This window comes from Salmo trutta, chromosome 16 (assembly GCF_901001165.1).
Source record: "Salmo trutta chromosome 16, fSalTru1.1, whole genome shotgun sequence".
Classification (NCBI taxonomy): domain Eukaryota; kingdom Metazoa; phylum Chordata; class Actinopteri; order Salmoniformes; family Salmonidae; genus Salmo; species Salmo trutta.
The window spans coordinates 49,817,805-49,840,419 of NC_042972.1; the positions used below are offsets into that span (position 1 = coordinate 49,817,805).

General features: G+C 45.9%; 1 protein-coding gene across 3 annotated transcripts in view; it reads left to right on the forward strand.

The window, feature by feature from the left end:
* Window positions 1-22,615, forward strand: part of LOC115150944 (voltage-dependent calcium channel subunit alpha-2/delta-2-like) — a 108,636-nt gene that overhangs the window by 72,653 nt on the left and 13,368 nt on the right. For all 3 annotated transcript variants that reach the window (XM_029694797.1, XM_029694798.1, XM_029694800.1), the window contains 14 exons: window positions 2,277-2,327; window positions 2,991-3,090; window positions 4,752-4,913; window positions 6,245-6,355; window positions 6,949-7,027; window positions 8,945-8,994; window positions 11,793-11,882; window positions 12,117-12,182; window positions 18,562-18,636; window positions 18,727-18,801; window positions 18,947-19,018; window positions 19,232-19,303; window positions 20,950-21,011; window positions 21,882-21,958. In XM_029694797.1, the coding sequence (XP_029550657.1) occupies window positions 2,277-2,327; window positions 2,991-3,090; window positions 4,752-4,913; window positions 6,245-6,355; window positions 6,949-7,027; window positions 8,945-8,994; window positions 11,793-11,882; window positions 12,117-12,182; window positions 18,562-18,636; window positions 18,727-18,801; window positions 18,947-19,018; window positions 19,232-19,303; window positions 20,950-21,011; window positions 21,882-21,958 (1,142 nt within the window). The remainder of the gene's footprint in view (window positions 1-2,276; window positions 2,328-2,990; window positions 3,091-4,751; window positions 4,914-6,244; window positions 6,356-6,948; window positions 7,028-8,944; window positions 8,995-11,792; window positions 11,883-12,116; window positions 12,183-18,561; window positions 18,637-18,726; window positions 18,802-18,946; window positions 19,019-19,231; window positions 19,304-20,949; window positions 21,012-21,881; window positions 21,959-22,615) is intronic.

Sequence of the window (22,615 nt, forward strand, 5' to 3'; positions counted from 1 at the left end):
GGCTCAGCCTGCTTAGAAACATGACTGAAATCTGTTCAGACTACCCAAAACACAGGTCAGCTCGGCTCAGCCTGCTTAGAAACATGACTGAAATCTGTTCAGACTACCCAAAACACAGGTCAGCTCGGCTCAGGCTGCTTAGAAACATGACTGAAATCTGTTCAGACTACCCAAAACACAGGTCAGCTCGGCTCAGCCTGCTTAGAAACATGACTGAAATCTGTTCAGACTACCCAAAACACAGGTCAGCACGGCTCAGCCTGCTTAGAAACATGACTGAAATCTGTTCAGACTACCCAAAACACAGGTCAGCTCAGCCTGCTTAGAAACATGACTGAAATCTGTTCAGACTACCCAAAACACAGGTCAGCTCGGCTCAGCCTGCTTAGAAACATGACTGAAATCTGTTCAGACTACCCAAAACACAGGTCAGCACGGCTCAGCCTGCTTAGAAACATGACTGAAATCTGTTCAGACTACCCAAAACACAGGTCAGCTCGGCTCAGCCTGCTTAGAAACATGACTGAAATCTGTTCAGACTACCCAAAACACAGGTCAGCTCGGCTCAGCCTGCTTAGAAACATGACTGAAATCTGTTCAGACTACCCAAAACACAGGTCAGCTCGGCTCAGGCTGCTTAGAAACATGACTGAAATCTGTTCAGACTACCCAAAACACAGGTCAGCTCGGCTCAGGCTGCTTAGAAACATGACTGAAATCTGTTCAGACTACCCAAAACACAGGTCAGCACGGCTCAGCCTGCTTAGAAACATGACTGAAATCTGTTCAGACTACCCAAAACACAGGTCAGCTCAGCCTGCTTAGAAACATGACTGAAATCTGTTCAGACTACCCAAAACACAGGTCAGCTCGGCTCAGCCTGCTTAGAAACATGACTGAAATCTGTTCAGACTACCCAAAACACAGGTCAGCTCGGCTCAGCCTGCTTAGAAACATGACTGAAATCTGTTCAGACTACCCAAAACACAGGTCAGCACGGCTCAGCCTGCTTAGAAACATGACTGAAATCTGTTCAGACTACCCAAAACACAGGTCAGCTCGGCTCAGCCTGCTTAGAAACATGACTGAAATCTGTTCAGACTACCCAAAACACAGGTCAGCTCGGCTCAGCCTGCTTAGAAACATGACTGAAATCTGTTCAGACTACCCAAAACACAGGTCAGCACGGCTCAGCCTGCTTAGAAACATGACTGAAATCTGTTCAGACTACCCAAAACACAGGTCAGCTCAGCCTGCTTAGAAACATGACTGAAATCTGTTCAGACTACCCAAAACACAGGTCAGCTCGGCTCAGCCTGCTTAGAAACATGACTGAAATCTGTTCAGACTACCCAAAACACAGGTCAGCTCGGCTCAGGCTGCTTAGAAACATGACTGAAATCTGTTCAGACTACCCAAAACACAGGTCAGCTCGGCTCAGCCTGCTTAGAAACATGACTGAAATCTGTTCAGACTACCCAAAACACAGGTCAGCTCGGCTCAGCCTGCTTAGAAACATGACTGAAATCTGTTCAGACTACCCAACACACAGGTCAGCTCGGCTCAGCCTGCTTAGAAACATGACTGAAATCTGTTCAGACTACCCAAAACACAGGTCAGCTCGGCTCAGCCTGCTTAGAAACATGACTGAAATCTGTTCAGACTACCCAAAACACAGGTCAGCTCGGCTCAGGCTGCTTAGAAACATGACTGAAATCTGTTCAGACTACCCAAAACACAGGTCAGCTCGGCTCAGGCTGCTTAGAAACATGACTGAAATCTGTTCAGACTACCCAAAACACAGGTCAGCTCGGCTCAGCCTGCTTAGAAACATGACTGAAATCTGTTCAGACTACCCAAAATACAGGTCAGCTCGGCTCAGCCTGCTCAGAAACATGACTGAAGTCAGTTTAGTTCAGACTCAAACTAAATATAAAACAAACTCTGCATAAAGACGACTCAGATTACTTAGACTGAAGATATACACATACAGGTTGCTCAACATGCAAACACAGCTTTACCTATACTGTAAGTGAACCTTAGCTAAGCCTGGACTCCATTCACTTGCCTCAACCAGTCTCAACAAAGCTTAGAATCCATTTAGACACAGCTCTTGCAAGCTAACACTCCATTTCAGCATTTAAATATGCTCTGGTTGCTACATATTAACATAGCCCAGCTTATTGTAACCTAGGATCACCATCAAATCTGCCAGTTCAATTATACGCAGTGAAGACTAATACAATTTGTTAAACACATCTTTCTTTTTTGAACAGGTACATCCAAGGGGCTTCCTCTCCCAAGGACATGATCATCATTGTGGATGTGTGAGTAGATGCAGTCTTTCCTTCTCCCTCTCTCCTCCCTCCTGTCTTTCCTTCTCCCTCTCTCCTCCCTCCCTCCCTCCCTCCCTCCTTCCCTCCTGTCTTTCTTTCTCCGTCCATCTTTCCTTCTCCCTCTCTCCTCCCTCCTTCCCTCCTGTCTTTCTTTCTCCGTCCATCTTTCCTTCTCCCTCTCTCCTCCCTCCTGTCTTTCTTTCTTTCTCCGTCCATCTTTCCTTCTCCCTCTCTCCTCCCTCCTGTCCTCTCTCAGCAGCAACAGTAAAGGTCTCTAGTGCCACCTGTTGGTGTGCTCCGATCGGAGGAGATTCTAGATTCCCATGTCGATCGTGTTTATTTTCACCGACCTCTTGCTATTACACCCATGTCTTAGCAGTACAATACAAAGATTATTTTCCTTATGTGCATGCTGAAATAAACTGGGGTTGGGGTCATGGGAGGAATGAGAGGACAGATTAAGGCTGTTTGTGTGTCCTATCCCAGATCCCTAACCTATAAATCCTCCAGCGCAGTATAAACGAGGAAAGGGATCGTCACTGTATAACCTCCCGTGGATACGCCGTACTATCTGGACGAGGTTTTAAGGTGGAGCCGTTTAGGCTGAACTGCATGGCTCATCGCTCTGGTGGTTGTTCTCTGTTGTGTCTGTAGGAGTGGCAGCGTCAGCGGGCTCACTCTGAAGCTGATGAAGTCCTCTGTGATGCAGATGCTCGACACTCTGTCAGATGATGACTATGTGAATGTAGCCAGGGTGAGTAGCCTCGCTTGATAAGGCGACGATTAGAACAGGGTTCTGCATTTATGTCAGTCATTTGCAGCTGAAGGTCTGTTTGCTCGTCAATATCCAACGGCAGTGTTACGACACGGTTAACGCCTCCAGTACAACAGAACCATAATGCATTGGTGTGGCCATGCGAAAACGTATAGGTTCCTATCACATCGTCACATGGTTGCATAGTTATGCTGTACAAACTTACTTTCCTACATGATTATAGTCCCACAATGTTACCACGCCTGGTCTATGTGTGATTGTGCCAGGCTCTATCTCCCACACAGTCTCCCTGCCTTGCTTCCTAGGTTTTTCACGAGTTGATTGCTGCATTGTCTGACTCACTGCATACATACATGCACGCACACACACACACACACACTGGTGGGGTAGCCCTGTTTGGAGACTTGGGTGGCTAATCCTCCATAATCCAGTGCTCTTAGTCAGTGTATGGCTCTAAATCCCAGCTCTAAGAGGCAGAAATGAGCGTGGTAATCTGGGTGGGAACGAGGCTGATTTCCACCCCTATAGAGAAAATAAGAGCTCTGGAAGTAGGAAGGAAAGCCAATGGTTGTGCCGGTGTGTGTATACCTATCTGTCCGTATATATTTTAGTGTATGAAGACACCAACAGTAATTCATGTTATTAATACGATGGTTATTCAAAGATGGTGCATTTGATCAGTCAAATATTCCCATTATTATGCGTTGTAGTTACAAACACAACAAATCCAGAGTGACTTACAGAAGCAATCAGGGTTAAGTGCCTTGCTCAAGGGCTCATCGACTGATTTTTCACCTAGTCGGCTTGGGGATTAGAACCAGCGACCTTTCCATTACTGGCCCGACGCTCTTAACCACTAGGTTACCTGCCACCCCAGCAATACAGTATAACCGTCCACAGAAGCATTACATTAGGCCTGGAATTATATTGACCGTGTTATTGTCATTTTGTTAGGAGATCATAATAATAGTGTGTAAGGAATTCTTCATGTTATTTCGAATGCTATACTTCAAGTCCTTTTTTTCTCTTTTTTTTGACCAATATAAATATCAAACCGCACAAACACAAGGAAATGTCATCTTTTCATGCACCGAATTCCTTTACCTATTTCATGCTATCATTCTGCCATCGAAATGTCAACTGATTTTAAAGTTGACCTTCAAGAAGAAAGGCCATTAAAATGCTGACATTACAGCCATTGCTGTTCAATGCTAATCACACATAGGCACTGCTCTCTGCTTACCTTTCTGTCTGTCGCACACGCACACGCAGTCACAAACAGAGTCTCGGACTAATTTAAATGTTGCAGAGGAGATCTAGATGACATTACCTTGGCTGGGTGTCTGTTCTTGGTTTACATTGGAATTTCAGGTGCACCTGTTCTTTGTGTGAAACACTGTAATCGTCAACGTTTATTGCCAGAGTGGCACAGAGCAACCCACAGCTGCACACGTCCCCCTCCGTATCCACACACACACACACACACACACACACACACACACACATACACACACACACACACACACACACACACACTACAGATGGAGTGGCCCTCAAATGCCAGCGAGCGAGCGGCGTGGTCACACCCAGACACGTTCAATTGACAATTAGTCATCACTCTCTGTCTTTTCTCCCCCCAGTTTAACGAGAAGGCCGATGCCGTGGTCCCCTGCTTTAAGACCTTGGTCCAGGCCACCATGAGAAACAAGAAGATCTTCAGGGAGTCCATCATGAACATGCAAGCCAAAGGAACCACTGACTACAAGTCTGGCTTCCAGTTCGCCTTCGAACAGCTACTAAATGTAAGACGAAGAGCCAGCAGTCAGCCGCACCCTCTAGGTTTTAGTTCAGGGTGGTAGGTTAGGTTAGGCCTTCCACCAAATGTCCATGGTATAAGACACACTAGTTAGCGAACTGACATCCCAATTGGTGTAGGAATTGACCCAGCCACTCTTTAGACAATCAGCGGATTTACGCCTCTTCTGAACGGAGCCCAAAGGGGCCGCTAGCCAGTCGACCGGTCTGATTGAGAACGGCCACTGCAGTGGCATGATGATGATGGTGGTGGCGCTTAGGGCTAGCCAGCACAGCAGTGGTCCCTGTCTGTGTGTGCAGCAGGGAGGCAACCCTGCAGGCAGGCACTGGTCCGTCCAAAACACCTGCCTGCCGCTGTCTGTCTGTCCGTCTGCACAGGTGCTGCCTCAGCTTAGCTCCATATGCTCCTGTATATTTTAGGAAGCTGCCAGCCCTAATGGGCTCTGATGGGATGATTGATGAGAGGAGCCCAGAAGAGATCAGCCACCGACACTTTATATTCCTCTGGTGGGCTGGGAGGCACGGAGCCAAGCGCCCAGCCCACCCCAGCCCAGCCCAGCCTGCCCCCCCCCCAGCAGAATGAGAAATAAAAGCTTTTTAATCGCTGTCTGCCGCAGCCGCGCTCCCTATGATTGGTGGCAGAAGCACAATAAAAATGTGTAATTGTGGTAATATTATTTATCTTTATTAGAATCTTGTCAGAGTGACGTGCTGCTGGCCTGCATATCAATTCGAACTGTCAGATAGGCAGCCTGGTGGAGGAGAGAGATGAGGGAGAAAGAGGGGGTTATGTCTATAACCCAATCCATATCACAGCAGAATGCCACTGGCCACTGAACACATTCACCAATCTGCACGCACGGGATATATTACCCTACAGACAGAGATATGTACACTTCGATCCCAGATATGTGGATGTATTGTGTACTGTACATGCAGGTTACCTAGCATATTAGAAAATAGAATCTACAGCTGTTCAAAGGCGAACTGGAAGACAGGCTTGTCCTTTCCTCAAGCACTCTTCTCTCCTGTGAAGAACCAAGCCGCCATTTTCAGTGATTTCCTGGAAGGAGAGGCTACACTTAATCATGTCTTAATCATGTCTTAATCATGTCTTAATCATGTCTTTATCATGTCTTTATCATGTCGTCTGATGTCCTCTTCCGTTCCTTGACGGTCTCTTCCCCCTCTCTCGCTAATCACTCTCTCACTAATCACTCTCTCTCTCTCTCTCTGTATCTCTCTCTGTATCTCTCTCTATCCCTCTTTCTGTCTCTCCCTCTCTATCCCCCACTTCTTCTCTCTCTCTGTTCCACAGGATACCGGCGCCCCGAGGGCGGGCTGCAATAAGATGATAATGATGTTTACAGATGGAGGAGAGGATCGTGCCCAGGACATCTTTGAGAAGTACAACTGGCCCAACAAAACCGTGAGTCTGTCCCCAATAACCAAGGATCTTTTAATCAATCCTAGTCTGCCAATGAATCAGCCCACGCATTGTCCAAGAGATGATAAACCAGCCTGTGGTCTCCCATCTCCCACTCATCCCCTATCCTTATGAAATAAACATAATGTTTCTCAACAGCAGGTGTCATTTATTTGGGTGAGAATATTAATGATTCCAACACTGCCATCCTTGGACATAGATCCAGCCTTTTGGTGTGTGTTTCCTCTTTTCTTCCTCATTGGCATTACTTTCCATCCCTGTCATATTCTCTCTCTCTCTCTGTCTCTCTGTTTCTCTGTCTCTTTTCTTGTCTTGCTGCAGGTGTTAACAGCTCTGACCTGCTGACTAATTAGCCACTTTATCATCAGAGCCCAGGAAATTACAGCCAACACATGCACACACTCACTCTCTTTCCTCTCTCTGTCATTCTATCTATCTCCTTCTCCTACCGTTTTTCTTCTTCGCCCTCGCTCACGCCCTGGCTTGAAATGCTTCTGCCGCTTATACTTTCTCGCTGTACTAGGGTAATGTCCAGTTTTTCCACCCTCTCCGCTAACTATCCCCTCTTCCCTCAGATTCGAGTATTTACCTTTTCAGTCGGGCAGCACAACTACGATGTCACACCTTTGCAGTGGATAGCTTGTGCCAATAAAGGTGAGTAGAGGGTGTGTCTATAAACTGTAAGGACACGGACTGATTTACATGTACAATCTCAACGTTACCCAAGTCCACCAAAGAGAAACGAGAAAATATGGGATCATAATGGTGTAATGATATAACCAAACTCCAGTCAAACGGCACAACTGTCCCCGACCCAAATGACTGAGCTTTCCTCCTTGACCATCGGCCCTCATGACACTCAAGGCCGTTTTTACTCAGCCCGCTCTGCACTATAACCAACTCTTTTTTTCCCACTCTTTCTGGAACAAAAACTTCTCTCTCTCTCTCTCTCTCTCTCTCTCTCCTCGCTCTCTCCCTCTTTATCCCCTCTGCTGTTGGATTTCTCAGTGTCTCTACATTTCTCCTATACACTTAGCTTTCCCGTCTTCCTGTCACAAGCAGCGTGCCTCCTATAGAAGGCTGACTCATTCATTTCCTGTGGAGCCGTCAGAGTGCTTCAGAAGCACCTCCCTCCCCGCATGTTGTAATGAATTATCGTGTGGAGCCTGGCTGTGTGTCGATAACGATGGCTACCATCTCTCAGTCAGGCAGGCGGCATGTGGGAAGTCCAGGATTACTCCTCTGTGCCAGCGTACCACTCGCTCTAATCATTAGCGTGGCACCAAAGCCAATGCCAACCTAAGACAATGGTTATTGACGTCCTCTCCTCTCTGGAGCTGTCCTTTTAAATATAGTCGTACCGCATTGTGCTTACGGCTCTTTCTTTGGTATCCAGAGACACCCTATAATGACATGTAGAGCCGAACCTTCTCACTTTCACACACATAAACACACGTGGATCCCCCTCGCAAGCACCTTACACACCCAGCTCCCGGTCGACTAGCCTCCCTGTTGTCTCACTTGGCTTGTGCTGCAATCCCCTGTTAAGTGGAACCTGACTCCCGCTCTGAGAGTCTGTGGGCCCAACTGCTCTCCCCTCCTCCTGTGGCTGAAAACCGGCGGACCTCTAGTCCATGCTCCATGGTTTTCTACGTCGGGTTTCCTTCGTCGCTCCTTGTGTCGTGCTCTACAACTGGAGGTGTCGCACAATAGCACAAAGCAAGCGAAGGGGCTACCATTCTGAGCATAGTCATAGTTTGTGTGCGTGCGTTGCGCTTATGTGGATGCTACCATGATTACAGCATTATCCTGGGGCCAGCTTAATAATACTGTAATTGAATACATTTTCCCTGTAACTTTACAGCTATTTACTGGCACCAGAGATTCTGTAATATATTTCACAGGCACTATTTTGTGAGAACGCAATTTGTTAAAAAAAAAAAAAACAGCCGTTCCCACCTCTTAACATTCCGAGTATGTTTCGCAGCTCTTTGTATAAACACTCTGCTTTAATAACTTGGGGAGCGGCAGCAGTTATTGACCCAGAGTGAGAGAGTGGCTCTCCTCTCCTCCATCACTAATCAGCAGCCCTGCTCTGCTCTGCATTGAGCCTCAGCCGCAGCATCCTCAGTGAGACCCTCGAGCACATGACATTTACATCCTGCAGTACAATGGTGATAAGACTGGAGGCCAATGGCCCCCATCTTGTTTCCCCATAGCACCCTGGTGCCAATCAATCACACAGTACACACACTCACACAAACACACACAGCGTTTTACACAAAATGACATAATTACATAACCAACACGCGTAATGGGTTACTAAATGGAATTTCCCCTCGTTGAGAACAATCAGCATTCTGCTGAGGAGTCGTTTTGAAATGATAGCGCTACACGTGCCCCTGCTCGCTTGAGATGATCGCACTTCGCTGGGCTGTTATTTCATCCTATGGCCTTTAAGATGCGGCACTGAGAACCTTACCTTTACAACGCACATTACAATAGAGCAGTTACATGTTGCTGGTTACCGTTGTGGATTGACTGAACCAATTCTCTCACTTTGTTCTTCAGGATTCTACTACGAGATTCCATCCATTGGCGCCATCAGAATTAACACGCAGGTCAGATATCCTTCAGTGTGTGTAATATGTGTGTCCATGCGTGAATATTTACACTCATGTGAATCCTGAACACAATCAGGATGCTGTACCTTTGTTTAGGGTGTGTTTTCTACTTAACTTTGAGTTCGTTACTCTCTTTGAAGACAATTGTTCAGATTGTAGATAAAGCCTTGAAATGTACCATCACACAAGGATACGAGGAGGTTCGGAAAGAGAGAAAGTAACAGAGAGAGAGAGAGTGATTAAAGCGCTCCTCTGTCGTCTAGCAGGTCATAGTTAGCTCAGACCTGCTGTGCCGCCCAATCCACCCCTTCTCTAGTCCCCCAATTGCACTACCACACACGCGCACACACACACACACACACACACACACACACACACACACACACACACACCTCTGGCTCCTCTGCCCCACACACCCGTGGCCCCTCCACCCTCCTCCGCCGACCTCCACTCTGCTCCAGGCACTACCTGGTCCCATAGCCCCTTGGGATAACCTCGTTCCAGCTGTAGAAATTGAGTGAGTTGCTGGGGGGCTCTATGCACCCCGTTCCCCCTTCCTAGCCCTCCTCCTCCCCCAGCCCCACAGAGCGATCAGGGCCCCTGAATAGACTGTCAGCTGTTCCATTAACTCTGGCATAATTATATTCTGAGAACTGCCACTTATTCTAATAGGTTTCCTACAGCAGGTGTGCAACAGGACTGGTTCATGTAGGAGCATTAGACACACCTGGGCTACACTACACATTTTAGAGATCCCCATCATATAATGTCGCGTTATATCAAGTTATAGGGCTGCCTTGGTATACATTACTAACACGCACACGACACCATACATGTGGTCTGCTATTGTGAGGCCGGTTGGACGTACTGCCAAATTCTCTAAAACGACGTTGGAGGCGGCTTATGGTAGAGAAATTAACATTAAATTATCTAGTACCAGCTTGGTTGGACATTCCTCCAGTCAGTGTGCCAATTTCACGCTCCCACAACACTTGAGACATCTGTGGCATTGTGTTGTGTGACAAAACTGCACATGTTAGAGTGGCCTTTTATTGTCCCCAGCACAAGGTGCACCTGTTTAACGTGACACATACATGTAGCTGATGTAGCCTGTATTTCACAGTGTAGTCAGTTACACATACCTGTAGCTGATGTAGCCTGTATTTCACAGTGTAGTCAGTGACACATACATGTAGCTGATGTAGCCTGTATTTTACAGTGTAGTCAGTGACACATACCTGTAGCTGATGTAGCCTGTATTTCACAGTGTAGTCAGTTACACATACATGTAGCTGTTGTAGCCTGTATTTGACAGTGTAGTCAGTTACACATACATGTAGCTGATGTAGCCTGTATTTCACAGTGTAGTTGCACAGACAGGATGCTACTTGGTTGGCCTGTTGGAGGCACGTAAAGTAGTCCCTGGTCGTAGCAACACATTAACCCACAGAACCGTTAGCGTGGACCCTTGGACCCTGGCCTCTACCTACGTGTGGCTCTGGTTCCCTTGGACCTCCTCAGCCTTTCTGCTGGCTGACTTTAATGTTGGCTAGATTGTTCTAGTCAGGCGGAAAATGTCCCCTACATCCCGTGAAAAGGTCTGCCTGTCATCATCTTGATGAAACATCTCCCTGTGGCCCGTTAAACGGGAGTTTGACTGAGCTAATAATAGAATAGGTGATGCCTGTCAGCACCTCAGTGTTCAGCCAATGAATAACAAACGGTCAAAGGCACGACATTGGAACAACACTGTGTTCACACAGGGCGACACTGCTTGTGTGTGAAACAGGTATACACAGAAGGTTATGGTTAAGGTCTGAGTGCTATAATGGAATATTCCATCATGTAAAGGGGGTATCGTTTACTGACTGTGTGAATAAGACCACATTAGCATAGCCACTTGTCACATTCTGTAACTCCCTATTTTGTTGGTGTGATCGGCAGTAGTTTAACTACCTAGATCTGTGTTGGAATCTCCCTAAATTCCTCACCCGCAATTGAGATAAATCGTAGTCGGTGAAGGAGTCACCAATGCCTTTTGTTTTCCCATGATCTGTTTGAACAGAAAGAGCAGGAAGTCACTAAGATGTTGCACTGACAGAATCAAACTCCCAAGGTCAGAAGGTTTTCTTCTCAGAGTTGGGTGACGTGATCCCTGTCACGGGCCCCCCCCCCCCCCATCGCATCCCAATAACAGCATCCCATGGATCAATTAAACATCTTTGTCGTTTAGAATCTGTAAAACGAACCTACGGAGAGACGAATTTGATGAACGTGATGAATCACTCGTGAGTTTAACCCTTGACCCTTGTTTTCCAACACGGAGAGAGGCGTTTTCACACTGCCGTGCTGGACACAGAGAGCCAGTGGGAGATTGGCCTCTTTGTGCCAAGTGCCCCTGGCACTCCTATTGTGTTTTTAATAGCATCATTCATAATGATGAATAACGACTCTGAATGGCTGAAGACTGTCCGCAGGATTTACTGCTCCTCAGCACTGGGCAGCTTCTACTGTTGGCCCACTGGTTAATATGACGAGGAGAAGACTTGTCAGGGTCTCGTAGTTATACGTTGACTAAGGGTGACATGCTCTTACAGCTCACTGTTTTAACAACCCCCACTGTAAGGCAAGCACTATCAAGCAATAGATGCTGTGTGTGTGTGTGTGTGTGTGTGTGTGTGTGTGTGTGTGTGTGTGTGTGTGTGTGTGTGTGTGTGTGTGTGTGTGTGTGTGTGTGTGTGTGTGTGTGTGTGTGTGTCGTTGCTCTGACGTGTGTGTTCTCCTCCATGTCTCAGGAGTACCTGGATGTGCTGGGTCGGCCCATGGTGCTGGCTGGGCCCAAGGCCAAGCTGGTCCAATGGACCAACGTCTACCAGGATGCTCTGGTAAGACACAGACTGATAACTAGCAACACAATGTCTCTGTTACGTTACATTTCTGTTTTAATACAAGTTTACCTTGTACTAGCTACACTTCAAGCCCTTTAGCTTGCAACCGTCTCTTATGAGTCATAACATAGCTATGTTCTAGATGGGGAAAACGTTATATAGATGCTAACGCGACCTTGTGAAGTCCTGTGTGCTAAGATGTTGATTTTGCTATGTTGTTTGTGTGTTCAGGGTCTGGGTCTGGTCATCACTGGGACCATGCCGGTCTTCAACCTCACCGCTGATGCAAACTCTCAGGTGAACAGTACCAGCATTAAGGTTTACACTGATTAACAAGTTAATAGACATCTTCAAAAGGGCGATTATAAAAGTCTCTCTATCCTCTGTGGCTTTTTGAGGACCACTGTCAACAGATCCCAATACATAAACAGCTATTGCATCAGTACTAACTTAGATACAGATTTTCCCATTTGAACAACAGGGTTTGCACCATTGTAAAACAACAGGAATCCTGACTACAAAATAGTCCCTTTCTTTCTCTGTAACTCCCTAATGTTGAGCATCAGTCATGTCTAATGGCACCCTCCCATCCTGGTGCAGCGACCAAACGACCGCAGGGCAACACCGACCCCCTGAGGTGGCAACAGGCCCAGCAGCTCTGATATATCCTTACACTCATGTCTGATTCACACTATAGGGCTGACACAGACCAGCTCGGCTTTGCAACTATGCTGGATGTGTAACCAGTCCAGTTCAGCTTTGCTTGGCTTGCCTCGGTTCCAACCCAGCTTTGCTATATAGTGACTTTTATCATATTCTTTTACTTTTTTTACCCAAAGTTCATACTATTTTCACATATGACCGCCAAGCACTTCTGGACATCAGATCGACAGTTACTAACCTCGATTTCGACTTCAAATACGACTTCAACTCCGACTCAGCTGTTCCACTGTTCATACCGGACCCTATTCCTTTGTTCCATGGGCTAGCAAAACGCTGCAGGCGTGGAAACCGGAGACGAGGTGGAGTCCTGGTGAAATTGAGGCGAAGAGAAAACCCGAACGCCGCTCCTCTCTGTTCTATTGGCAATTGTCCAGTCACTGGAGAATAAGATGGATGAGCTTCGTTCGAGAGTCTCTAATCAGATAGACTTTAAAAGCTGCAATATTACATGTCTTACTGAAACGTGTCTGGATGACGACGCTATGCACGTAGTACTCAGTGGATTCTCCGTGCAGCGACAGGATCGTACAGAGGCTTCGGAGAAGTCGAAAGGAGGTAGAGGGTGTTTTTTCATAATTAACAACTGGTGTGCTGCTTCAAGTGTAAGTTCAAGTGAGAGTTGTCATCTGTAATTATTACAGCTGTCTACATCCCGTCCCAAGCCAGCGCCGCTATGGCACTCAACGAACTGTATGGGGCCATAAACAAGAAAGAAACTCTAGACAAGTCCCTCCCTCATCCTACCTTCGGCAAATCTGACCACGGCTCTATTCTTCTGTTTACAAACAAAAGCTCAAACAGGAAGTACCAGTGATGCACTCAATACGGAAGTGGTCGGATGAAGCAGACGTGACGCTACAAGACTGTTTTGCAAGGTGGGATGTGTTCCAGGATTCATCTGATATCATTGAGGATTTTCCCACAACAGTCACGGGCTTCATCAACAAGTTCATAAACGATGTTGTCCCCCCAGTGACTATAAGAACTTATCCAAACCAAAAACCATGGATTACAGGCAATATCCTCACAGGGCTAAAGGTTAGAGCTACCGCTTACAAGGAATGGGACACGGACATGGACGCATACAAGAAAACCCACTACGACCTCCGACAAGACATCAAACATGTGAAAGGACAATATAGGAGGAAGGTAGAATCCTATTACACTGGCTCTGACGCTCGTCGTATGTGGCAGGGCTTGCAGACAATAACGGATTACAAAGGGAAACCCAACCATGAGTTGCCCAGCGATGCAGAACTCCCAAATGAACTAAATGTCTTTTATGCTCGCTTCGAGGAATATAACACTTTGCCTTGCGTGAAAGCCTCTGTTTTTCCGGATGACTGTGTGATCTCTCTCTCCGTGGCTAATGTGAGCCAAAACGTTTTAACAGGTTAACAATCACAAGGCCGTCGGGCCAGACGGAATACCAGCAGGCGTTCTCAAATCATGTACAGACCAGCTGGCAAGTGTCTTCACAGACATTTTCAATATATCCTTCTCCCAGTCTGTAATCCCAACATATTTCAAGCTGACCACCATTGTCCCTGTTCCCAAGGGCTCCAAGGTAACCTGCCTAAATGACTATCGCCCTGTAGCACTCACATCTGTAAATAAGAAGTGCTTTGAAAGTCTGGTCATGACTCACATCATTCCAGACAGACTACACCCGTTCCATTTTGCATACCACCCCAATAGATCCACAGATGACGCAATCTAAATTGCACTTCACACTGCCCTCTCCAACCTGGACAAGAGGGGAAATAACTATGTGAGAATGCTGCTCATAGACTACAGATCAGTGTTCAACACCATAGTCCCCTCCAAGCTCATTACCAAGCTAGGGACCCTGGGACTGAACCCCTCCCTCTGCAACTGGATCCTGGACTTCCTGACTGGCCGGCCCCAGGTGGTGAGGGTAGGCAACAACACCTCCACCACGGGGGCCCCTCAGGGGTGTGTGGTCAGTCCCCTCCAGTACTCCCTGTTCACCCATGACTGCATGACCACGCATGAATCCAACACCATCATTAAGTTTGCTGACGTCACAATGGTGGTAGGCCTGATCACAGACAGCGATGAGTCAGCCTACAGAGAGGAGGTCAGAGATTTAGCAGTGTGGTGCCAGGACAGCAACCTGTCCTTCAACGTCAGTAAGACCAAGGAGCTGATTGTGGACTATAGGAGAAAGAGGGGAGAGCACGCTCCCATCCACATTGACAGGGCTGTTGTGGAGCGGGTCGAGAGCTTCAAGTTTCTTCTACATCACTAAGGACCTAACATGGTCCACACACACCCACACTGTCGGGAAGAGGGCACGGCTCCATCAAGAGGCTGAAAAGATTTGGTATGGGCCCACGGATCCTCAAGAAGTTCTACAGCTGCACCATCAAGAGCATCTTGACTGGCTGCATCACCGCTTGGTATGGCAAATGCACAGCCCTGGACCGCAAAGTGCTACAGAGGGTGGTGCGGACTGCCCAGTACGGTGCCGAGCTCCCTGCCATCCAGGACCTCTATATCAGGCGGTGTCAGACTGTTAAATAGTCAATTAATGGTACCCAAACTATCTGCACTAACTCTATCTTGCATTGACCTTACGCACACTCACTAGACTATATATACAAACCAAATACACATTCACTAGACTATATATACAAACCATATACACACTCACTAGACTATATATACAAACCAAATACACACTCACTCACACACCACATTGACACTCCCACACAAAACATACACATACACTACATGCACACACACACATAACACACACGCAGACCGACACAATACAAACACACATACATACACATTACACACATACATGCACACTCACACGAACACACACTTTTACACTCATCATTTGCTGCTGCTGTTCTGTTTTTTATTTTACTCTTATTATTATCTATCCTGATGCCTAGTCACTTTACCCTGCCTTGTACATATCTATCTCAAATACCTTGTACCTCTGCACATTGATCTGGTACTCCCTGTATATAGCTCCACATTGATCTGGTACTGGTACTCCCTGTATATAGCTCCACATTGATCTGGTACTGGTACTCCCTGTATATAGCTCCACATTGATCTGGTACTGGTACTCCCTGTATATAGCTCCACATTGATCTGGTACTGGTACTCCCTGTATATAGCTCCACATTGATCTGGTACTGGTACTCCCTGTATATAGCTCCACATTGATCTGGTACTGGTACTCCCTGTATATAGCTCCACATTGATCTGGTACTGGTACTCCCTGTATATAGCTCCACATTGATCTGGTACTGGTACTCCCTGTATATAGCTCCACATTGATCTGGTACTGGTACTCCCTGTATATAGCTCCACATTGATCTGGTACTGGTACTCCCTGTATATAGCTCCACATTGATCTGGTACTGGTACTCCCTGTATATAGCTCCACATTGATCTGGTACTGGTACTCCCTGTATATAGCTCCACATTGATCTGGTACTGGTACTTCCTGTATATAGCTCCACATTGATCTGGTACTGGTACTCCCTGTATATAGCTCCACATTGATCTGGTACTGGTACTCCCTGTATATAGCTCCACATTGATCTGGTACTGGTACTTCCTGTATATAGCTCCATATTGATCTAGTACTGGTACTCCCTGTATATAGCTCCACATTGATCTGGTACTGGTACTTCCTGTATATAGCTCCACATTGATCTGGTACTGGTACTCCCTGTATATAGCTCCACATTGATCTGGTACTGGTACTCGCTGTATATAGCTCCACATTGATCTGGTACTGGTACTCCCTGTATATAGCTCCACATTGATCTGGTACTGGTACTCCCTGTATATAGCTCCACATTGATCTGGTACTGGTACTCCCTGTATATAGCTCCACATTGATCTGGTACTGGTACTCCCTGTATATAGCTCCACATTGATCTGGTACTGGTACTCCCTGTATATAGCTCCACATTGATCTGGTACTGGTACTCCCTGTATATAGCTCCACATTGATCTGGTACTGGTACTCCCTGTATATAGCTCCACATTGATCTGGTACTGGTACTCCCTGTATATAGCTCCACATTGATCTGGTACTGGTACTCCCTGTATATAGCTCCACATTGATCTGGTACTGGTACTCCCTGTATATAGCTCCACATTGATCTGGTACTGGTACTTCCTGTATATAGCTCCACATTGATCTGGTACTGGTACTCCCTGTATATAGCTCCACATTGATCTGGTACTGGTACTCCCTGTATATAGCTCCACATTGATCTGGTACTGGTACTTCCTGTATATAGCTCCATATTGATCTAGTACTGGTACTCCCTGTATATAGCTCCACATTGATCTGGTACTGGTACTTCCTGTATATAGCTCCACATTGATCTGGTACTGGTACTCCCTGTATATAGCTCCACATTGATCTGGTACTGGTACTCGCTGTATATAGCTCCACATTGATCTGGTACTGGTACTTCCTGTATATAGCTCCACATTGATCTGGTACTGGTACTCCCTGTATATAGCTCCACATTGATCTGGTACTGGTACTCCCTGTATATAGCTCCACATTGATCTGGTACTGGTACTCCCTGTATATAGCTCCACATTGATCTGGTACTGGTACTTCCTGTATATAGCTCCATTCTCGTGTGATTTATTTTATTCCTCTTGTTACTATTTTATTTGTATTTTTACGGTAGTCTACACCAGTTGTTTTTATTGCGCATATGACAAATAAAAGTTAATTTGATTGGATTTTTGATGTACATCTGTTGCTTAGCTCCCACTGAATCAACTATTAAAACCAAATAGAAAATATTGACTCTTGAATCACACAGGCTTAAAAAACAGAGGGATGCTATGACAAATTGACTCAGTTCCAGGGTGTAGATATAGATTAGTCAGATGGTACACATGGTTTTAAGTCACAGATGGTGAGGACAGCTTTTCAGCAGTCAGTCTAAAGGCCCCGTTTGCTGTGTGTGTGCTTCCACTGTGTCTGTGTCTGTGTGTGTGTGTGTGTGTGTGTGTGTGTGTGTGTGTGTGTGTGTTTGTGTGTGTGTGTGTGTTTGTGTGTGTGTGTGTGTGTGTGTGTGTGTGTGTGTGTGTGTGTGTGTGTGTGTGTGTGTGTGTGTGTGTGTGTGTGTGTGTGTGTGTGTGTGTGTGTGTGTGTGTGTGTGTGTGTGTGTGTGTGTGTGTGTGCAGCCTCTGCTTCTTAATGTGAGAGGCTGAATGATAATGTGATGACAGGATCAGTGAGAGAGGTACAGATGCTCATACTTCTGAAACCCTAACAAAAGTTTATTACTAGAACAGGAGGCAGGCAAAACGACAGGTCAAGGGCAGGCAGTGTTCAGTAATCCAGATCAGAGTCCAGAAGGTACAGAACGGCAGGCAGTCTCAGGGCAGGCAGAATGGTCAATCCCCAGAAACTAGGAACTAGAAACAAACAGGAGCAAGGGGAAAACCAATGGTAGGCAAGACGAACAAAACAAACTGGCCACAGACAAACAGAGAACACAGATATAAATACGCAGGGGATAATGAGCAGAGATGGGAGACACCTGGTGGGAGGTGGAGACAAGCACAAAGACAGGTCAAACAGATCAGGGTGTGACACCCCCCCCCCCTAATTATTTGAAATGACACTTGTCTTTTACTACTAGCCCTAACTTTGCTTACAACTTCGTTATTGTGGAAAAATGTACCTACTACGACTGTGATATGTAGTTGTCTCACCTAGCTATCTTAAGATGAATGCTCAAATGCTGCATATAGATGGTACGAGGTAGACCGTAGTTGGCAAACCGGATGTCATTGTTTTCATTGAGAGCACGATGGTAAATGCCGTTGAGGCTGGCGTTGAATGCCGTCAGCTGCCACGGTAGACAGAACTTGCCGCCAGAGTTCAAATATTTCAACTTTTGCCGTCTGTGTTGTCTTTACACAGACTCAGCTCGTCCTTGGTGTCATGGGAGTGGATGTTGCGATCAACGAAATTAAGAGGAAGACGCCAACATATAGGGTAAGTACGTCACACATGCACGTAGCTCACATGCGGTAGAAATATCTTTACTTTTTTCACTGGTTTTAAGTCTCAACTCTGTCCCTACAGCTTGGAGCCAATGGATACACATATGCAATCGACAAAAATGGCTATTTGCTCCTGCACCCCAACTTGCAACCTAAGGTAGGACCCAAACTGTCCTCAAATCACTCCTACTGACTCTAGTTCTATATATCATTTGTATTTCTCTGTTCTGGAGGTCTTGGATTTTCTACCCAGATACGGGTCATTTTCTTGGTCTGATTGGCTGCACATCTCTCTCTCTCAGATCATTAACTTCAGAGAGCCTGTCACTCTGGACTTCCTGGATGCTGAGCTGGAGGACAGTAAAAAGGAGGAGGTAAAGACAGTGATCACCTGAACACCAACACATCTCTAACATTGTAACTACAACTGTATTACTGTGGTCCCATGACCAAACTGTTGAATCAAATGTTTCAGCTGGTTTTGGTTAACGTAGAAGTAACTCTCCATCTCCCTTTTGCCTTTGTCATTTCCTTATCATTGTTTTCGTCTCATATTCTGTCTGTTTCTATCCCTCGCTCTCTCGCAGATCCGTCGTGAAATGATTGATGGAAAATCAGGGCAAAGGAAATTCAAGACCCTCATTAAGTCAGTTGATGAGGCAAGTCATCAATACATGAGGCTCAGCCATGATCCGTGCCGGTACCATCCAGAATAACTTGAGTTAGGACTACCGTTCAACTTGTTGTACTACAGTTCAAGTTGTTTTTGAGGAAGGGATTCTTTATATATACGGTGCCTTCGGAAAGTATTCAGACTCCTTGACTTTTTCCACATTTTGTTACGTTCCAGCTTCATTCTAAAATGTAATAAATATTTTTTTTGTCCCTCATCAATGTGCACGCAATACCCCATAATGACAAAGTAAAAACAGGGTGTTGGATATTTTCGCTAATTTATAACAAATACAAAAAACTGAAATAGCATATTTACATAAGTATTCAGACCCTTTACTCAGCACCTTTGGTAGCGATTACAGCATTGAGTCTTCTTGGGTATGACGCTACAAGCTTGGCACACCTGTATTTGGGGAGTTTTTCCAATTCTTCTCTGCGGATCCTCTCAAGCTCTGCCAGGTTGGATGGGGAGCATTGCTGCACAGCTATTTTCAGGTCTCTCCAGAGATGTTCGATCGAGTTCAAGTCCGAGCTACGGCCCGGCCACACAAAGACATTCAGATACTTGTCCCGAAGCCACTCCTGCGTTGTCTTGGCTGTGTGCTTAGGGTCATTGTCCTGTTGGAAGATGAACCTTCACTTCAGTCTGAGGTTCTGAGCGTTCTGAAAGCGTTCTCTGGAACAGGTTTTCATCAAGGATCTCTCTATACATTTCTCCGTTCATCTTTCCCTCGATCCTGACTAGTCTCCCAGTCCCTTCCTCTGAAAAACATCCCCACAGCATGATGCTGCCACCACCATGCTTCACCATAGGGATGGTGGCAGCTTTCCTTCAGACGTGACGTTTGGCATTCAGGCCAAAGAGTTCAATCTTGGTTTCATCAGACCAGAGAAACTTGTTTCTCGTGGTCTGAGAGTCCTTTAGGTGCCTTTTGGCAAACTCCAAACGGGCTGTCATGTGCCTTTTACTGAGGAGAGGCTTCCGTCTGGCCACTCTTCCGTAAAGGCATGATTGGTGGAGTGCTGTAGAGATGGTTGTCCTTCTGGAAGGTTCTCCCATCTCCACAGAGGAACTCTGGAGCTCTGTCAGAGTGATACCCTTACCCAGATCTGTACCTCGTCACAATCCTGTCTCGGAGCTCTACGGACAATTCCTTCGACCTCAAGGCTTGTTTTTTTCCTCTGAAATGCACTGTCAACTGTGGGACCTTATATAGACAGGTGTGTGCTTTTCCAAATCATGTCCGATAAATGTAATTTAACACAGGTGGACCTCAATTAAGTTGCAGAAACATCTCAAGGATGATCAATGGAAACAGGATGCACCTGAGATTTAAAAAAATCAAAAAACGTGTTTTTGCTTTGTCATTATAGGGTATTGTGTGTGTATATTGCTGAGGATTTGTTAAAAAATATATGTTTTATCCATTTTAGAATAAAGTTGTAACGTAACAAAATGTGGAAAAAGTCAAGGGGTCTGAATTCTTTCCAAAGGCACTATATAAATATTTATATATATAGATATATATGCGTGTTACTTGGATTTTGGATTTTTCAAAATAATACAGCAAAATTGAGGAAGGGATTCGGATGCTGATCAGGGTGAGCGGGTGTTGTTGTCTGATTGCAGAGGTACATTGATGAGGCTATGCGGACATACACCTGGACACTGGTGGAAGGCACAGATTACAGGTGGGTGCTAAAGCTACAAGCCCTCATCCGGATAGAATTCTCTAGAAACCAAACAGAACAAACGGGGAGGGACTACCTGAACTTGTCCAATAAGAAATTTGTTTTTGTTGCAAAACGTTCTCCGTTGCAAAATAGTTTGCTACGGTTTCCAACAGTATGTGCTAATGAATGCGACCCTGGCGGTAAGACTGAGACCTGGAGGTGAGTTCAGACCTGACCCTGTGAATAAAGGTCTATAACCCATCTCTACATCTCAGAAACTTGCTTTCGACAAGTGTTATTAATCAACCACGGGTGTGTATAAATTCAGAGATATGGGCTCCATCTATCAACCATGAGTATCCACAATATCTGCTTTCTGCATAGTGGATTATTCACTGAAATCACCACAATTTAAGACACACACTCCTTTCTCTTGTAAAATAACTGTAATGGGATCATAAGCACAAAATAACTGCATGCTCTACGCATTGTATCCATCTCCAAGTGGCATTATAACACCATTTCCTCCAGGCAACACTTTGCAAATTACATTTTATGATATTCAATAGACCTAGAAATGTCTTTTTATTATTATTTTTTATCTCTGTTGGCTAGGAGCCAGGTGTTGGTTTTCGTGGAGCCAGTTGACTTGAACACGGTCCCACTCTTCAGTTCTATTAGCACATCATTAAGCTGAAACAGTTGCTGTATTTCTCTGATCATTTAAACCTCTTGTGTTGTTTGAGTGCAGGTTGTTCACACCTCCCGATTAGAGAATGCTGTCATTTGCGTCCAAGGCGAAGGCTCTGTGTGTGGCGCGTGCACGTGTGTATTAGGACTTAAATACTAGGATCCTGATGTTGTTCTATGTCTGTCTCACCACTCCAGTCTCGGGCTGGTACTGCCCACGTACAGTGAGAACCACATCAAGGCTAACCTGAGTGATCAGATCCTGCAGGTGCAGTGTAAGTACCAGGAGACACCCAACACCTGCCCTCTCTCTCTACTCTTTCTCTCTCCCAAATTTGACCTTACGCCCCCCCCCCCCCTTACGAAGTCCTGCATCCGGGGTCTCCAGCGAACACCATCACAGGGACGATCAGAGTGGAGCGTTCCTCTATACCCCCCCTCTCCTCTCCTCTCCTCGCCCCCCCCCTCCTCCCCTGTGACAGGGACATCTTGGGAGTGAAACTCTTTCGTCCCCGTCCCCGTCCCCCCCTATCTACCCTCTTGTCTTCATACTGTGCTGTATACTATGGTGATTTTTTTTCTTCACAACTGTTGAAGAAAAAATCGGAAAATGACAGAAAGGTGAAAGCTGTGGTTTTACTGTGTTATTAAGGTGAAAATAATGGTGTCCTTCTGCTATTATTTTTCTTTGCCAAATGCTCTCGCCTCTTCTCCACCAACAAGCAATGATTCTGAAGCGTCTGTGTTTGAAACTTTTTTGATGTTTCCAAACCGGTGAAAACAGGCATGCTTTTCACTCTTTTCTCTTGTGTTTTAATTATGTTTTCTATTGAGTTGTGTTCCTGTTGAGTTCCTAGATGTGTGATTATTTTCTGTTGGACTGTTCCTTGTTGTTGTTTTGTATTTAGCTTTGGAATCATTGAGTAGATAAA